The sequence below is a fragment of the Hypomesus transpacificus genome, chromosome 6 (genome assembly GCF_021917145.1).
Source record: "Hypomesus transpacificus isolate Combined female chromosome 6, fHypTra1, whole genome shotgun sequence".
NCBI classification, from domain to species: Eukaryota; Metazoa; Chordata; class Actinopteri; order Osmeriformes; family Osmeridae; genus Hypomesus; species Hypomesus transpacificus.
Window position 1 is genome coordinate 3,599,239 of NC_061065.1, and position 18,847 is coordinate 3,618,085.

The following is an 18,847-nucleotide window of genomic DNA, read 5'->3' on the forward strand; positions in this document are numbered from 1 at the left end:
CACTGCAACCAAACTGGGCCATGCGCAGAAATACCTTCATTTTGTTGGTTTTGCACGTTAGTGTAATCAGAGAGTCAGAGAGTTATTTGGTGTAATGCTGACTATCCTGGAAATGGCATTGCATACGTATTAGTGTAACATGTTGCTGGTCTACTGCTTGACATTTAGCTTCTCAGTCCGTGAACCACGTGTTTTATTGGGAACCATGTAAAAAACAAACAAAAACACAAAGTTTGACTAAACACAAATACCATGTCATGATAGATAAGAAAACTAATAATGTAAATCAACAAGAATAGTTAAAAAACACATTACATAAAAACTAGACACGGGCTACTTCACGCCCAATCTTTGTGATATCATTTTTGTTGTTGCTTATTGCACATAGCGTTAAATGGAAGGTACAGTACACTCAACACCCTTAAAACAAACAATCCAGAATAAATGAATGTTTCTGTAAATTTCCATATTTTTTATAGAACCAATCATTATTGGATCATTATCAGTATCATGTTTGTGTGTTCACATAATTAGCATACTTAAAAAAACACAATTTAATTTTCTGAAGTAAGCCAAATATATATATTTTTTACAAGGTATTTGAATAAGACAATTTGAGTGAGGTAAAGTGCATGTACCTAAAACACTTTCATAGAATAAGCTCCTTTGCTCTTAAACTGTAGAAAGGGAATGAAAAAAAGAGAAAGGGTATTAGCTTCAGAGTCTGGCTAATCCATAATCCCCCCTATGCTCCCTCCCCATCCTCCAATTCCCATTGCATATTCTGGACTGCCATGCTCTGCTCTGTGTTCAAGGCTGTTGGAGAAATGCCTTTTGTATCTGATTGGTTGTCCCCTTCTGTCGCTGTAATGGCGTTCATCCTATGAGAAAGAAGCAGAGAAGAGGTTTTGGTCCATGAGGAGATTATGTGGGGCAGCAGGCCAGAGACCCAAGCTCTATTTCTCCCAACTGTACCAGGGGAGTGGGGAAATACTGCTAATCTACTCAGGAATAGATAAGGCAGGTGGCTTCTCTCAGGGGGGGATGTAGCTAAGGGCAGTTGGATAACCTGCAAATGGAAACAAATTACTTTGGCTTTAAGTGGTTGTGAGGGTGCTTGAGCCTGTGGATGACAAACAACCCTTGAATGCAATGTCAATACTCTTAACCTGATTTGATCCACTAATTCTGACTTTGTAAACATAAATTCAATCATTTAGTATTTTTTAATTCACACCATAAGAAAATGAAATGCTCAGACACACTTGTCTCATACATTAGTGGAAGTTACAACATGTACAACCTTATTATTCCATTTTACTGTGTGAGTTCATGGAAACAATGCTAGCATAATATTTCTATGGAACATTATATTGAAACTTGAAGACACATAGACATAAAATATGGTGTATAATGTATAGAACTGTATAAGAAGGACATTTATTTGACTTCTGTTGAAAGATACATGGATTTCTTTTAATGTGTTTAAATGTGGGCCCATAGTATGATCCATAATTCTGTGGTATAAATTAATCTTTGTGGGGTTAAAAATGGCATGCCTGGTATTATCCACACAGACGACACACATGCTCACCTGTTGTATGCTGTAGGGTTAGTTTTGTTGCTGTGACAAGAGCCAGTTCCTTCGGTCAGGCTGGGCCTTCTGTCAGACTGGGTTCGTCTGGCAGTCTGTGACCCGCGGGTGGGCATTCGTCCCCTGGAGGATTCCTCCCAGGTTCTTGGGAGGGTGGAGGTGTCGGAAGAGGTCTGTCTATTCTGACTGAACACTGAGCGGGCATCATAGAAAGACATGGAGCTGTTCTCTTCACAACTGGTGTCCCTTGCCCATGTCAAGACCCTGGGAGAGGTTGGGCGTGAGGGTTGGGATGAAGAGGTGGGCTGGTTTTTGTTGACTGGGGGGCTGGGTATTCTGTAATGCACAGAAGGACAGGAGGGTGGTAGGCGGACTCTGGACACAGGTGGGGTGGTGGGCGGTAGAGGGCTGTAGTAGGCCTCCACCTCACAGTAGTCATCACTCCCCTGTCTCCCCCCAGCTCTGAGGGGAGGGGGCCCTCTGAGGCCTCGCTCTGCCGCTCTTACTGGGGACTCAGCGGCATTGCGCAGGTGGATGATCTTGCGGGCCTGTCTGTAGAGGCTAGCAGCCTGCTCTTTCCCAGGATCCTGCTCTTTGTTGGGCAGCAGCTCTGGACCCTGGGACCCCGCCACAGCGTCCTGCCTGACAGGGCGAGCAGGTGACATGCTGAGGGAGCTGCGCCTTACAGTGCTGCGGTTAGGCAGCACCGTCACATGCTGCATGGAGGCCCTCAGCCGCTGGGACGCACTGCTCCGTTGGCGTGCTCTGTGCCCAGCCTTCTTCTCCTCCTCCGGCCCCTCATCCTCCCCGGTGTTCTCCTCTGTACTCTGGAAGGAGTTGTCCATCAGAACTTCCAGGGGAGGAGGGGGGAGGCTGTCCACATCCACATCCTCTCTGGCCTCCACAGGCCAGCTGTTGTTGTTGTTATTATCATTGTTGATGAGACTCTGCTCCCCCATGCCTATGTTGGGTAAGAAAGGAGTCCCACTCTTCCTTGGTCCCCGGATGTTTGGAGGTATGTTGGCCAGGCTTTGGCCGGGTCGGCCGTCCACCCCATTGCTAAAGGTGTTTATCAATCTTCTGACTGAGTTGCGGCCTGGGGGATGGGGTACTACGGCTGGTAACTGGTTTGATGATTGGTTTCCCTTAAGGTTGCCTTTCAGTGCATGTCTAACCGCTGGTCCTGAGGAATGACTTCTCAGCCCAGCCCTGTGCAGAGCATAGTTGGCCCCTCCTTCTGCTCTGTCTGCCATCTTCTTCATGCGCTGATCCAAGTCTCTCTGGCTCTTTTGCAGCTCCAGGAGGGCGTGTACACATTCTGTGGACTGTAACCGTTGCAGTCTAGCCGGCCTGGCTGAGGGGGCAGCAGTGAGGGGGCGCCTGGGCAGCTGGTTGAGACCTTGCAGTGGCGGCGAAGGGAGGAAAGGCTGACTGGGATCTGGTGGGGAAGAATTTGACCTTTTCCTTCCTGACCTCTCAACCTCATCTTCTTCCTCCTCTTCATCCTCTTCATCGTCATCTTCCTCCTCCTCCTCCTCACATTCATTAGTGGGACATTGGGGTGTGCTGCGAGTGTTTCCCCCAGACCCAGAGCTCCCCCGGTGGTGCCGGTGTCGGTCCGAGCCCGGCAGAGACTCGTTCTCTCCTCCAATGCCACTGTCCTCGCTGTGAAGGGCAGAGTCCTCCGGGCTGGACTTCCTCCTGGCTGCCGCCTCCACACGTGCAAGCACCTGTGTCAGCCGTCCCTCTGCTGCCCGCTTGGCCTGTAGCCTCTCCCCCAGAAGCTTGGAGAGAGAGTCAAAGTACTCCACTGCCTCTTCCAGAGCAGTGTCTCCCAGGCCATGTACTGAGCTCCCCACCAGCCTCATCTTCTCTGTGGAGTGCTGGAGCATCTGCTGCAGGAGGTCTGGAGGTGGGTCAGATGGGTTAGCTGTGGGCTTAGTGGGCACAGGATGTAAGGCCCTCTTCCCAGAAGGCCAGGCCATGTGGTCACCGTGCTCTGTCAGCATCTGCTCTCCCTCATCCGCCATCTCCTCCAGGGCCTGGTTGACCTCCTCAAAGCGCATCACAATGGCTGTCATCATGGGCTGCAGGGAGAGTTGTGTCTGGGTGGCCTGGTCCAGCAGTCCTAGCAGCGTCTCATATTTGGAGATATTGGGGTTCAAGTAGGCATAGGCTGCCTGGTGGGCTTTCACCATATGTACAGGTATGTCCACCTTGGTGTGTACAATGGAGGACCTCTCCTTTTCTCTTCGTCTGCCCTGTTTGGGGCCCTTTATTTTTCTTTTCTTTTCTACCTTTTTCATCTGCATCCCCATTGCTAAAGACTCCGGCTGAATGTCCATCCCCTCTGACTTCAAGTTGACCTCTATTTCAGAGTTGCCCCTTGAAGTGGATACGATGGCTGAGCCAGGGGCTACATCAGGTGCTTCAGCTGGCATCGGGGGCTCCTCCTTGGCTGGCAATGGAAGGTCATTTGCTCCCTCATTGGTCCCCAAGCAGTGTCTCTCTTCCTCCCCAGGCTTCAGGTGGAGGTGGTCCTCTGAGGCAGAGGGGAGAGCTCTGGGAGGGCCTGTCACCCCTGTAAACAGCTGACCCTTCGATGGGGAACAGCCCATTGTTTAGTTAAGAAGCTGTGGAATGCAAAATAGTTTCCCTTCTTCTGTAGGGATCCAAATGAGGCAAACAAAAGAAAATGTTATATTAATAAGTAAGAGAAGTTGTTTTCCTCCATCCAACAAGTCTCTCCTGTTTGCTTGTGTCGAAGACGTTTTAAGCCGCAAGTTGTCAATGATGTAAAAACGTCAGTTAAGTCTCTTCATTAGTGTCCTCTCCTGTCGATCCAAATGTCAGTTTTCATGTTTGTGTCTTTTTTCTCCAGGGTTTCTTAAAAACACAGTTTGGTCCAGGCTTCTCAAACAGCGTAGCGTCTTACCTGTGATACAGACCTTGCGAGACTGAGGAGCTGAAAGGATAAAGGAGGATTTGAGGTTCCTTCTGCTCTCTCACTGAGCATGCACAGATGGTCACATTAAGCATAACACACAAGCACACGCACACACACACACACACACACACACACGAACAAACACATAAGACTTTAAGCTCTTTGAGGTAATCAGGGGCCCAGTTTGTCAGGTGTCTTTTTTAGCCTGTGTCTTAAGGAAAGTTCATAGTCAACAACAGGGTTGAAACTTAAGCTGAAGTTACATCTTCTCATACATTTTTTGTAGATTTGGTCAAAGATTTGGTTTTGTCTAGCAGACCTTACTTGACTAACCCTAACCTTAATCCTTGTTGTACTTCATAGTGACTTGTGTTTCATAGTAACTTGTAACGTTGTATGGTGAACTGAGCCTGGTGGCCCCAGGGCTAATGCTCACTATCTTAAGACAGTGACAGACCACCCCTTAATCCAAACCACCCTCTGACAGGTGCACATACTGTTGTTTGTTAGAACTGGAAATCACTATCCCTGGAACAGATGGAGCTTTGCTTGGCAGACTGGCATTTGATCCAGTGACGCATTTCCATTCAATCATTGAACCGCATAGCCGTTTTGAATACATGATATGTATTGGCTTTTAAGAGATTGCCATATGGCTGCCATGTACATTTAAGGTGAAGTATGTTTTGGAAATAAAACCTAACATACTCATATTAAGATTGACAGTCAGTGTGTTGTGAGGACATGCATCTTTAGCACCTCTCGCTATGTTTAGTACAGTAATCACTGTGGTGGCACTTATGTAACAGTTATCAGCAGCACTTACCACTTTTTCAACTATTCCAAACTGTAGCTTTAGATGAGCTTGGGTCAACTTCCCAGGTGTGTCCCAAAACAATGTTCTTTAGTTACAGTGCGTCCATTAATTAACCGTCCTGCACCACCAGTAGAGGGCGCCGAGGCCTGCTCAGAAGAGTCCTTTAATCAATGATGTAAACTTGTGAAGGTCAGCCAACTGGTGCTTGTTGATGCTAGATAGTGGGAAGGTGCCACCACCTAGTGGTAAAGTAAATACAAATACTGGATTATAGATTAATTTAATGTGGCAACAAATAGGCCTCATGAAAAACAACAACAAATTACTTCATAATACTAAACAAAGTAAGGAACTTTCATATCCAATGATGTACCGGTAAGTATTGGGGCCACCCAGACAAAATGGTGATAAATCTTGCCTAGGTCGCCAAATGTGCTAGGACCGCTACTGGCTGGCACGTGTACTTCCACGTAATCAGTTTCTAACACATCCTGTTTTTCGAAGGAACCTCTAGCTTCTTGTGGTTCCTCTTTGCAAACCGTTTCTAACACATCCTGTTCAACAGTTTCTAATACATCCTGTGTAAATACACATGCAAACACTTTCGAATACATCCTGTCTAAATACAAATTATATTCAGTATATTTAACATTCAAACGAAAGCTTTCTAAGGATCCTTCAACATAACCAATTTCTTTAGCCTTTAGTTACATGGCTAGAGACAAACAATATAGTTTTGTTTGCAACCGGTATTTAGTTTGAATATCGTTATCATCTCAATGTGGTGTGTGAATGTGTTTAAACTCATGACTTGTAAAAATACATACATTGTCTTTTTTATGACAGTGTTAAAAGTGTGGAGGAGTGTTCTTTTTACTTGTTGAATGTTTATAGGTCCACTCTCATGTGATAGACCCAATATAACCTGGCGTTAAATTAACACTTGCTGTGGGGATAAGGGGGAAAGGCTTTACTTGGGTAGAACAAACCAGTGAAGCAAGATGTGTGTAGCAGATGAGTCGTCGGTTTTCTTTTGTCGTCATCCTTGTACAGAGAAGTGAGAGGTGTGGCCTCAGCATTGTGCGGAAGAAGAACCAAAAAGACCAGAAAGACCAGACTGTCTTTGTTCAGTTTACAAGAAAGAAAAGATATTTGAATACACCCATTGTTACGTTAGTGAGGAAGAGGGAGAGTGAAAGACAAGTGTGGTGCTGGTGTACTCTCTACATGTACAAGGAACCAAGCCGTCATCCTTACGTCAACAATTCCCAGTGGTAAGTAAGAAAGATGGTTTATTTTATTTAATGTTCAGCACACAATACTTAAAGGTTTTTCATATTTATATGTATCTGTGTAAAAAAGTATGTTTATAATTTTCTGGAAGGTAGGTGAAGTGAATGTATCAAAGTATCTCTTCATAACTGGTTTTGATTGGGATCTACAATTCATGGTAACCTTTGAAGAGAAATGCTGACTTGTACTGACAAGTACTGAGTTCACAAGTCTCCTCATGAATGAAATATATAGCTCTGCAGCAGTTGGTTTTACATCGTCAGCCTCATAGGTTGATAATTTACAGTATATGTTCCCCTATGTGCATCTCACAATGACTATATGCATGTTTGTAGTTGAAATGTAACCATTTTAATTAGCTGCAAAACTAATTATGCTCAAATGCTCAAGATTGACATACAATTACATTTTAAATGCTGGGATACTATATGTTTTCTATTTGACACCAAATCCCATAATTTTGGGTAGATAGACCTAAGCTTTTTTAAGGTAACTGTGGATTTGTATATCATGTGTTCCATGTTTTGTTCCAATTCAAAAGTGTAATTATTTGATATAGTAACTGATATTCCCCTTTGTTTACTTTTATTCTGCATCCAGGACCATTTCTGGTGTGATGACAAAGGTGTTGGTTATACATGTATCTTTTTGGACAACAGATTGACAAGACAACAATGTCAACCACACTATCCACCAGAACCTTTTATCCAATGAGCATAGTTGTTGTAGGTCTTCTGTGCTCAGTGTTAGCATTTTTCATTTACTTTGACCCTGAACATTCTGAATGTGCATCCAGACAGCTTTCCTTGCAACAGGACAATGGTTTATTGTATACTGAGAAGAAAGACAAACCCCTAGTGCTTCTGTGGTTCTGGCCACTTGGACGAACATTTGACTTTAATGACTGTAAAAAATACTACAACATTGATAGTTGTGAGTTGACAGCCAACAGATCCCTGTATAATAGAGCTGATGGGGTCATTGTGTTTCACAGAGATATTAGTTGGGACTTGAAAAACCTTCCCCCATCTCCACGGCCCCCTTTTCAGAAATGGATCTGGTTTCACGTTGAATCACCAACAAATACAAATAAAATTCCAGGCTTGGAAAACCTCTTCAATTTGACAATGAGCTACAGACGAGATGCTGACATCACTGTGCGAAATGAGTTGCTGCTTGTGAAATCAAAGTCACAAAGTGATTTTAAGATGCCTGACAAAAATAAACTTGTTTGCTGGATTGTGACTAACAATGATCCAAGGACTGGCACAGGTACAAGAGCAAGATACTACCAAGAGCTCATCAAACATGTAAAGGTGAATGTTTATGGTGTTGCTTTCACAGGGGTTCATTTGGGGTATGACGAATATTACTCAACCATTGCTAGCTGCAAATTTTATCTTGCATTTGAGAACTCACTTCACAAAGACTACATCACAGAGAAGGTGAATGGACCTCTGCTAGTAGGTACTGTTCCAGTTGTACTAGGCCCACCCAGACAGAACTACGAGGAGTTTATTCCTGCTGATTCATTCATACATGTCAATGACTTTCCTGATGTGAAGGGTCTTGCTGACTTCCTTATCCACTTAGATAAGAATGATGAGATGTATATGCGTTACTTCCAATGGAGGAGTTACCTCAATGCAAAAGCTCACCTCCTAACTCCTCATGATGAGTTCATCCCACCCATTTGTTTAGCCTGTGATTATATGCCAAGAGACAAACACTACAGTGTTGTTCCTGACCTGTATGAGTGGTACTTTCAATAACTGAATAATTACTGTTGTACAAATGACAAATTTGTTTGGGATAACATACTTTTCACAATTTTTTAAATTTATTTATTTATTTCAAGACAGGGACAGCGCACAATTAAACACCTGTATTCCCTGGGCAGGTTATGGAATGGTACATATAAAAATTAGTATAGGAAAGAAAATAAATTTGAAAAGAAAATAAATTGCTTAGTAAAATAACAGAACAAGGCCAATAATGATAAAGAGACAATATATAAAATAGATAAATAAAAACATGCAAGCAGATTCAACAAGACAGGTCAAGCTGCCCCCCAACACACACACACAAACACTGTCACATATTCAACAATTCAACAAACACAATTTTTGCTGTTCCACTAGTATAGATTTAAATTAATTTGAATTTTATGAAATGTACAGTTATGATATGTAATAGTTGTCATTAAATGTTGAATATGACATGTATTAAACATGTATAACAAAAATAATTTTATGTATGTTTTTTATGGGTTATTAACTTCCAAAAGTACCTCTTAAAATGCATATTAGCAGTTTATCTAGAGACAAAGAGCTGCATGTAATACAATTTCTTATGTCAAGTTAATATATTATTAGGTGTATGGTTGTGAGTAGCCTAGTTAGGCTGGTAGAATCAGGTAATAAGAGGAATTATTGATTTATGTGACCTATTATGTTCCATAATGATAAATTATATGAGATCATATGAGATATGAGATTCAAGAACTTTGTACAGAAGTTGTACAGAAATCATGCACTTGGGCTGCGAACAGGGTGAGCCACTATGAAATGAACAGTCTTATAAACTGGCATGTAGTGGTCTAAACTAAACTTTATTTAAACTATCATTTCTCCTTTTTGTTCTCTGTAAGACAAGTCACATGATTCACCTTGTACTTTCATTTACGGAGTGAGGATATTTAGTAGGCTAGTTACAATATCAGTTCCGACGAGATCATTGTAGGTTGTCCCGTGTCTGTATAAAGTTTTGGTTTTTGACGTTCTCATATCTCTTATGTGAGACATAAAGCCATGTTTCTAGATTAGGAAATTATGAAAGTATGCAAGTTTTATTCCGATTGTTTTGTCTTCCGTGTTCACCTCGGAACACGGAACGCCCAGGCGTTGACGCTTGCGGTTGCATTGAAAATTAATTGGAATCCGATACCGACGCGCCTTCTCTCCGCTGTGGATACCTACTTGTCAAACTGGTAGGCTATTTAGTTGTCAAACTGGTATTAATAAATACCAGTTTTACAAGTAGGTAAAAGGCCAAAGGCCTTACTGCTTTTTGTAGACTTTTCAAAATGTGTATGCCTGCTTAAAAGTAATTTGTTCTCCTTATCCAGTGCTTGAAATGGCTGAAATAAGATGCGTGCAGTGTATCCAATTGCCGAGTGAAGCAGGTAAGTTGAGGTACCCTATTTGACTCTATTTGCCTACCGTTCAAGACATTTCTAAGCCAAACCTTGCTCCTCCTATTTCTTCCATTGACGCAATATGGGGTGTGACTTAGGCTAAAAGTCTTTCCTGGTGTCTAATTCAGATTAGAACATGGATGGAATTTCCATCCTGAGAGATAATTATTCTTCCGTAAAATGTATATGATTTTTATGAATATTAAGATTAAATATCATTAACTTGTTTTTAAAAGGAAAGGCATGACAAACACACAGACGTGGCGGAGCCGCATATTGATTTCAGTGTCCACGCTAATGAAGGATCGCAGCACGTTGACAGGAACTACAGTCAACTAATTTGCGTGAGTTGTTACATTTAATTATTCTCGCCTTCCATCTTTATTTAAACCACAGACCCTGCTTTGTTGATTGAAAGTACCGTAGGCTATGTTTAGAGAAATACCAATACAACGGCAAAGAACATTAACGTTTAAGTTAGAGTACACCACAATTTTTTCCTACTAATTTACAACCCCATTTGACCCATACCTGGAAGGCAGTTAATATGAGTTTACACGGGTAACGCTCATTAGAGCAGTAAGTCTAATGTTGCATTTGTGAAAAGGCAGCTTATTCAAATATGAAGATTATTTCTCAACCATAGCAAGCAGCAAATTCTACTTTTCTGTTGAGAACTCAGTCTACAAAGACTACATCACAGAGAAGGTGAATGGACCACTAGCAGCAGGAACAGTACCTGTTGTATTTGGTCCCCCCAGACAGACCTATGAGAACTTTACACCAGGGGATTCCTTCATTCATGTTAATTCCTTTCCTGATGCAAAAGCTTTGGCTGACTTCCTCCTGCAGTTGGGCAAGAATATTGAGGCCTATACGCGCCATTTCAGATGGCGTCAGTATTTCTCTGTTAGGCCTCACCTGATTAAACAAAACCAATAATTTATCCAGGCTATTTGCTTAGGTTGTTACCACATGGGACCACACCAAGAGCATATGGTGGTTCACAATCTTTACAAGTGGTATTTCGGTTAAACTGTCACTTGCATCCCTAGCATGGGTCAGTTGATTGATTGACCATCTGTCAGTTTATTGCCTTAACTGCCTTATTTTATAGTCTAGAAAATAAAAAAATGAGTCTTTAAAACTGTAAAGCATTGTGAGAAACATCGTTAACATGTTTATGATAATGTGACATGACAACGAACACTACACAGAAGCTGAAACACTGTACGTTCATGGACATTTTGTCATGTTATCTCACAGGCCAGTGTAGCAGGGGGTTTGCCATCCTCCAAACCATCTTCCATAAAAATCAACATTTGTTGATCGAAAGTAGGTAATGCTTAGAGAAATACCAATACCATGCAAAAGACAATAATTTTGAAGTTAAAAAAGAGTACACTTCCAAACGTTCTCCAACTAATTTAAAAACCCATTTTACCCATAATTTGAAGGCAGTTATTGTGAGGGTACAAGCGTAACATTCATTCAAGCAGTAAGGCTAACGATGTTGCATTTGATAAAAGGAGGTGGGGTGAGAGTAGCCTGGTCCTAACCAGACCCTCGTACATTTTATTTGTACAGAGGGTCTGGGATCGCTCCATTTACAAGCATTAACTTCCTTGAAGGCGGGTCCTCTTTTGAAGTTGGACTATTGGATCTGCCCAGAGCCACTCTGATCTGCCATAACCAATCGCAAGCGTTCGCCTTAGCCAACTCCTTCACCACTACTTTAACGGAGCTAGCTGCCGTAGCTGGAAAATCAAACTTTTCCTGAACCCCGTGGGGAGGAGGGCCACAACATCATGGCCACCAACAAAACTCAGCAAGGAATGTTCTTGCTCCGGCTTTAACTTATGGATATTCGGCAGCGTTGCCACAACTGCAGAATAGCTTCGCTCGCATCTCTCTCTGCCGCCATTACTGAACTTCTCAAACTAGTGCATGACATTAACTTCATCGTTCTCAGCCACTCCCCTGTTCGCTGATTGGACCTACAAAAAATGTGTTTCTGAAAACCGACTTCAAAGTCAAACTCACAGACCTAGTACAGAAGCAAAATCCAAATTGAGCGGAAATACGTAGGAGGGCAGAGCCAGGCTAGGGTGGGGGGTGAAGTAAAGGCAAAACAGCAAGTGTTTCATAAGTTCGGAGAAAGGGCGTATCGTCAAAGCAATGGACATGGGCCAGTTGTCATGAATAACATTAACTTGAATAACCTTAACCTTGTAAAAAAACACTTCAATAACTTGTTTGTTTGAATGCTTCATATACAGTATACGGAACGGGGGTGCAACAGACGTGGTCTTGCTCCATCCTGAAGCCTTTATGAACCATTTGTTCGTCCCTGCCTGGTGTCGAACACGCCACCTCTGACTGCCAAGAGCAACTACTACCAGCTACGCCAAAGAAAAGCTAGCTATTCGTTGATACGGGTGGCCTGTTACATACCTGAGGTGTGAGTTTCACCGATTCACACCAGTTACATATTCAACACATGTATTAATGTGAACGCATCTGTCAAAAACGATAACAATGTTATTTTTCATCTTTAATGTCAGGAAACTAAAATAATTATTTTCTTTTTGCAGGTCTCAAAATGCTAACTACTTCCACCTCACGCAACATAGTATATGTGTTATTATTTATTGGAGGGTTTATAACTTTGTTTTCCATGTACTACAAGACTTCTCCAACTTTACCATGCCATCGCCTGCCAACTTACCCATTGGCTAATAAACCATTTAAGAAGCCGATCATGCTGCTTTGGTTCTGGCCTGAAAATTATAGATTTGATTTTGAGGACTGCAGGAAATTCTTCAACATTGACGGTTGTCACCTTACAGACGATAGGACCCTGTACAGTGAAGCTGATGCAATTCTCATCTATCATCGATCCATAAAACACAATGGAACAAATCTACCCCCCTCACCAAGGCCCTGTTTTCAAAAGTGGATTTGGTTTCATATGGAATCACCAACAAACACACAGAAAGTTTTAGGTATTGAGAACCTTTTCAATGAGACTTTAAACTACCATCGGGATGCAGACATTCCTGTTCGTTGGCGGTTGACTAAGAAGACCAAAGACAATGACTTTGTGCTCCCCAGAAAAGAGAGAATGGTCTGCTGGATTGTGAGCAACAATGACTCTCGCACTGGGACAGATGTGAGGGATAACTACTACAGGGAACTTGTCAAACATATTAAGGTGGATGTCTTTGGCAAAGTGTTTGGTACTTTCTTAAAAAATGAAGATTATTTCTCAACCATAGCAAGCTGCAAATTCTACCTTTCCTTTGAGAACTCCATCCACAAAGACTACATCACAGAGAAGCTGAATGGACCACTAGCAGCAGGAACAGTACCTGTTGTATTGGGTCCCCCCAGACAGAACTATGAGAACTTTATACCAGGGGATTCCTTCATCCATGTAAATGACTTTCCTGATGCAAAAGCTTTGGCTGACTTCCTCCTGCAGTTGGATAGGAATGATGAGGCCTATTTGCGCTATTTCAGTTGGCGTCAGTATTTCTCTGCTAGGCCTCACCTGATTGAACAGAACCAAGAATTCATCCAGGCTATCTGCTATGGCTGTGCACACGTGGCAGAACACAGGGAGTATAGGGTTGTTCACAATCTTTACAAGTGGTATTTTGGTTAAATTGTCACTTGCATCCCTAGTATGGGTCAGATGACAGACTCACTATCTGTCAGTTTATGACAGACTATATAACTTCAGAAGACTTTTGTCATTAAAACATTGGGAGAAACCAGGGTTCTGAATTTTATGATAATGTGAAATGACAACGTACAATACACAGGAGCTGAGACAGTATACTTTCAAGTACATTTTGGCCGAGAAATTACTATTACAGTTTCATGGTTGAATTTTCTACCATTTGTGTTTTTGATTTAATGAAAGAATATTTAATATAACAAAATCTGTTAATTTGTTTTTAATATTTTACTGGCGACCTACAACCTGTAAGAAACCAGATGTATAACATATTTATTGTGGGAGTCAGGTGGGTGAGCAGTTAGGGAATCGGGCTAGTAATCTGAGGGTTGCCAGTTCGATTCCTGGCCATGCCAATGACGTTGTGTCCTTGGGCAAGGCACTTCACCCTACTTGCCTCGGGGGGAATATCCCTGTACTTACTGTGAGTCGCTCTGGATAAGAGCGTCTGCTAAATTTACATTTACATTTATTCATTTAGCAGACGCTTTTATCCAAAGCGACTTCCAAGAGAGAGCTTTAAAAAGTGCATAGGTCACTGATAATAACAACAAGATAGCCCCACAGCATTGCGGGTAGTCAAAAACAAGAAGTACATATTGTGAACAACCAAAAAATAGTGCTAAAGGGAAGAAACCATAAGAGCATGTAGTTAAACAAGTTAAAATTACACAACATTAATTAATAAATGTAAATAGTTTTGTATTTGTAATTCAACTTAACATGGACAACTATATATACCTTAGTAAAAAATAAACCAAACGTTACATATTTTCTCTGAACTGCCTGACACACAGTGTATCATATGAAACTACTGAGTGACACTGTGACTTGAACCCTTAGCATCAGACCACTGCATCAGACATAGCCCTACCTTGTGGTAATAGGCTCTAATTTCAAAGACTTTGAACTTTCATTAAAATCCACCTCAAACTGTAAACTGCAAAATTTGGTCTTTTCTGCCTCCTTCATAATGCTATGCTTTTTCAAAAATAGCTGATGTGTTGTACTTTTTGGTTGTTGTATTTTGTTTTTGGATGAGGTGATCTAAAACCAGATTGACCACAATAAAAGGTGTGTGAAGAGAAACTCCTTTCTCTGAATTGTACACACACCTGTCTGTATTGTATTACAGAATTGTAATCTAAGAAGAGAAATTGACAGAATTCAGTGGGATAAGCTGGTCTATCAGTTCACACTGGGAGACAAAGATTTAAGATAATTTAAGACATGTCTTCTGACAAAAGCATGCCTCATATCTTTCACTTCCTTGTTTGTTGATCCTTGGTTCTGGAGCACACTAGTGGATATGTGGTAGTAGTAAAAAAACGTAAACAATTATGCTCTATACACATTCTCTTGGTATGTTAAGAGATACACCAATACAAATACAAATTATGTATTGTCCAGGGGCATCGTTAGACCCTGGGGCACGTGCCCCAGTATAAATCTGCTGTGCCCCAGTAAAATCTATAGTTTGAGCTTTGGCAATTTATTTTATTAGTCAGTGCATTTATTTAGATTTATAATCCCGAAAAAATAAACGCAATATCCCAATCAACGCTTGAAAAATCAAAGCAGTTAAACCGAAAACACAAACCGATGCCCGCATAATTCCATGTCAACGTGATCTTCTGAGCTTGCTAAATAGCCACTGCAGCATGCACCCAGAAGTCCAGGTGTCGGACTCGGCACACAAGTCAGAACTGAGTTAGGCTAAGAAAACATTACAAAACTAAAGATAGTTTCTAAATGATAGGACTACCGATCATCATATTTTGACTAAAACATTAAAACAATATTACATGAAGTAAAAAAAAAAACAGTATTTGTGCTGAAATGAATGCGTAAAATGTTTGCGTGCTTGATGTCCCTGCCAAAGCTGATATCAAACTTGCGTCCCTGAACTTTTGTGTTGTGGGTTCTCTAGGGGGTTTCTATAGCCTAGTAGGGCATTATGCGCAGCAAGCTTGAAAGAAAAAAAGGGATATGAATAGGGGCCTGTGCCACAGTAGAGTTGTATGTCTAACAACGCCTCTGGTCTTGTCACTGAGAATTGTTTGTTTTGCATTGTAATGTATCCCATATCATATGAATCATCATTAACACAAGAGATTTTACTTAATACTTACAGAATAATAAAGCCAGCAACCCCACAAATCAATGAGTGCAAATGTATTTGTTTAGAAGACTTATTTTCTATTTAGATATTTATTTTGAGGATAAGATAATGACAATACAACTGTTAGTGTCTTTGTGAAGTTACTGTATGTTACGTGAAATAAGTCAGATGCTCACTGTCATTTATACAATGCTCTGCTGTTGTAAAATATAAAACAATAATAAAATAGTTATATTTAGTTCATGGGATTAAAAATGCCATAGTGAATTCCTAGGCCATATGCTTTATATTTACAGTACATATAACTTTTATAAGTAAAAAACTGTTAATAAATAAACAATTAAATGATAACATTACAGTTCCAGGAATTTTGTTAGCTATATAGTAGCCCGTCTTTTTCATTAATGTACGGTAATTGCATTACTTTTAAAATGACACATAATATTCTCAAACAGATATTTTCATCATGCTAAACACAGTTAAAAACATGTAAATAAATACAACTGGTATGTTTCACACAGGTTTAACGCTTTTAAACCCCTTTCAACTGGCCGCTCATTTTGCAGGGGAGTGGTTTCAACGATGACGGAATTGGGAGCTCATGTAAGCTTTCTGGGAATTGTTCAGGGCGAAGTTGTTTTAAAACCGTTTGCATAGCAATGAGGGACAGTGGGGCAGGATTCTTCCCAAGAAGAAATTTGAGTTTGTCCTCACCAAGGACCCTGGACCAGCAAACGGCATCCCGTTCAAGTGCACCCTTCATTTTGAAACGAATCTCGGGCATGAACATTAACATATTGTCCAGACACAGCTTTTTTGCTCCGATATTCACCTTGGAATCCCAGAGCTGTTCCAGTATAACATCAAGTGGCGTCATGCCGGTGTGGTCCTGAGCCTGGGGCGATGCGCCGTTACCTAATAAAAGAATTACTGCCTCCGAACGCAGTAGCTCACAGGCCAAATGTAGAGGGGTTTTGCCATCTTCCATATGAAAACATCCGCCTCGGTTCATGTAAGAATGCAGACTAGGAAGTCGATGCGCTTCTTGTAATATGAGACCCAGAATGTCCCGTCTGTCGTATCTGACTGCCATCGCCAAATGGGGCGCCGAGGACGGACAACAACAAAAGCGCTCGCCGGGCATTGCCAGCGCTTCGTCAGTATAATGACTGAGCAAGTATTGAGCATACGCTTGATGGTCGTGCACAATAGCATACAGCAATGCCTCTGATGGTGTGTATGTTCTCTGGCTTGCATCCTCCTCCCAGTAAAAGGTCTCCATTGTTCGCATGTCCTCTAACATCCATACGGGCTTCAGGTCCCGTACTGCCTGGTAGAACAGAAACGATAAGAATTTTCGTTGCTTGCATTTCTCATCAGAATGTAGTCTACCGGAGTTGGTTGCTGGGCACGACATTGTAAAAATCCAGAGGCTATTCGATCACAATGCCACAGATCGTGTGTCATTCAGACACACCCGGATGGCTCAATGTCTTTATCGTGTACTAATAATGCCTTTCACCAACTCTAAAACAGGCTACATGCTATTATATTTCGACGTGCTAAACCAACACATGCACACATAGATAGGCTACTCTGGCCTGTCCACATTGCCCGATCTCCCACTGCAGTACTGTGCTAATACGCAAGCGCTCAGAGAAATACATTTAACCTGTTGGGTTCCGAACAGTATTTGATACTGTAGCCTTAGCAAACCATTTAAAAGTATGTGGCCTACATGTTGCCAAGAAGCAGGAGATTCCTTACTGGCGAAGGGACAGTAAGATTTCTCAATCAAGTTCACCATAATGACGTCACAAATGCATGACTTAGTCGTAACCTATTGTCAAAGGTTTCCCAATAAGGAACCATATTTAGAAAAAGGTTGAACTATGTTACTTTGGGAGTTGTCCAAATTACTCCATGTTAATTAGTTGTCAATCAGTTCCTATGCAGCCTATAACTGTTGCTACAGTTATGACTATTAAGTTATGGCCCTAAGTAATCCTAATATGAAATAATATGAAAACTGCTTCATTATGACAAGTTGGACTACAAACGGACAGCTTGTTTCCACGTTGATCGTCACATTCTAGAAACCGAGAATGATCGATTAAAATCCCACGTAAAAAATCTGATCAAACCAAACAAATAAACTACATTACATTGATCACTAAGATTCGATTATCTAAAAATTGGTTACTTTGCCTTGGGGCCTGTTGTAGTTGGCCTAACTACATAATATAACCAGGGTTCTTCCAACTGTCGGCAGAATTTTCATCAATTTAAACGCCATGCATAGACCACCATCTGTAAATAAGAAGCCGAGGGTGCAACGCAGATGTTGTATTTCCGGTGTTGTACCGAAAGCTGTGACCCATCAGAAACTGTGTCCGCATGATTATTCGCGGTAGTAACATATGTTTATCTGAAAGTAAATAAAATATATTAAGGTACATTTTCTCTGAAATATTTTCAAAAAAAATATTTCTGCATGCACAAGTAACATTTGTAAAAACCTACCTAAAACTTACACTAGACTACATTTAATACATTTAATACTTTAAATAATTATATTCTACTTTAAAGAAAATAAATAACTAAATATCCAATGGACCAGCACATTGGGTAAGTTGTCAGAATATGTGACCCCACTGTAACTGCTTAATAAAGGAGTTAAACTTCATAATATTGTACACGCACGGGCAGAAGATGTGCAGCTGCGGTCACAGTTTCTGATGGGTCACGGCTTCTGGTGCAACACCGGTCCCAAAAGGAAACCTGCACCCCAGGCTTAAACTTTGTTGAAGCAAAACATGTAGGCTACTCACGAATGTTACAATAGCTGAAGTTAAAATAGTGATTACATATTAGGTCATGTTGCATGTCAATACTTTGCACTACAACTAGCGGGGACTACATCATTAGGGGGATATTATCTTTCCATTCGTGTACAGTAAATAAAACAAAGTTACCCCAATAATATTTATCAGTAAAGTGAGATGTCAGTCGTTGTTCATGACCACAGGGGGGCGTTAGTGTACCGTAAATTAGTTCTGATTTGTTTGCAAAATCCAATACAGAAATATGTACAAATGTGCTTTGAAACTCTTTATAGTGCATGATTCAAAGCCCG

At 41.3% G+C, this 18,847-nt stretch overlaps 4 protein-coding genes across 4 annotated transcripts; 2 read left to right on the top strand and 2 right to left on the bottom strand.

Annotated features, from left to right (window-relative positions):
• Positions 1–267: 267 nt before the first annotated feature.
• pcare2 (photoreceptor cilium actin regulator 2) lies at positions 268–5,812 on the bottom strand. The gene is made up of 4 exons (XM_047021950.1): positions 5,732–5,812; positions 5,368–5,597; positions 1,595–4,559; positions 268–881 (listed from the first exon to the last, which is right to left on the bottom strand). The coding sequence occupies exons 3-4, from the start codon at positions 4,210–4,212 to the stop codon at positions 746–748; spliced, it is 2,754 nt and encodes a 917-aa protein (XP_046877906.1). The 5' UTR covers positions 4,213–4,559; positions 5,368–5,597; positions 5,732–5,812; the 3' UTR covers positions 268–745.
• A 535-nt stretch (positions 5,813–6,347) lies between these two features.
• LOC124468518 (4-galactosyl-N-acetylglucosaminide 3-alpha-L-fucosyltransferase 9-like) lies at positions 6,348–8,684 on the top strand. Its single transcript, XM_047021288.1, has 2 exons — positions 6,348–6,632; positions 7,252–8,684. Exon 2 carries the CDS (start codon positions 7,290–7,292, stop codon positions 8,421–8,423), a length of 1,134 nt encoding a protein of 377 aa, XP_046877244.1. The 5' UTR covers positions 6,348–6,632; positions 7,252–7,289; the 3' UTR covers positions 8,424–8,684.
• A 1,244-nt stretch (positions 8,685–9,928) lies between these two features.
• On the top strand, positions 9,929–15,949 carry LOC124468519 (4-galactosyl-N-acetylglucosaminide 3-alpha-L-fucosyltransferase 9-like). The gene is made up of 3 exons (XM_047021289.1): positions 9,929–10,191; positions 12,127–12,306; positions 12,442–15,949. Exon 3 carries the CDS (start codon positions 12,450–12,452, stop codon positions 13,512–13,514), a length of 1,065 nt encoding a protein of 354 aa, XP_046877245.1. The 5' UTR covers positions 9,929–10,191; positions 12,127–12,306; positions 12,442–12,449; the 3' UTR covers positions 13,515–15,949.
• Positions 15,782–18,035, bottom strand: zgc:112001 (uncharacterized protein LOC550384 homolog). Its single transcript, XM_047021290.1, has one exon. The coding sequence runs from the start codon at positions 17,126–17,128 to the stop codon at positions 16,244–16,246; it is 885 nt and encodes a 294-aa protein (XP_046877246.1). The 5' UTR covers positions 17,129–18,035; the 3' UTR covers positions 15,782–16,243.
• Between the last annotated feature and the right edge of the window lie 812 nt (positions 18,036–18,847).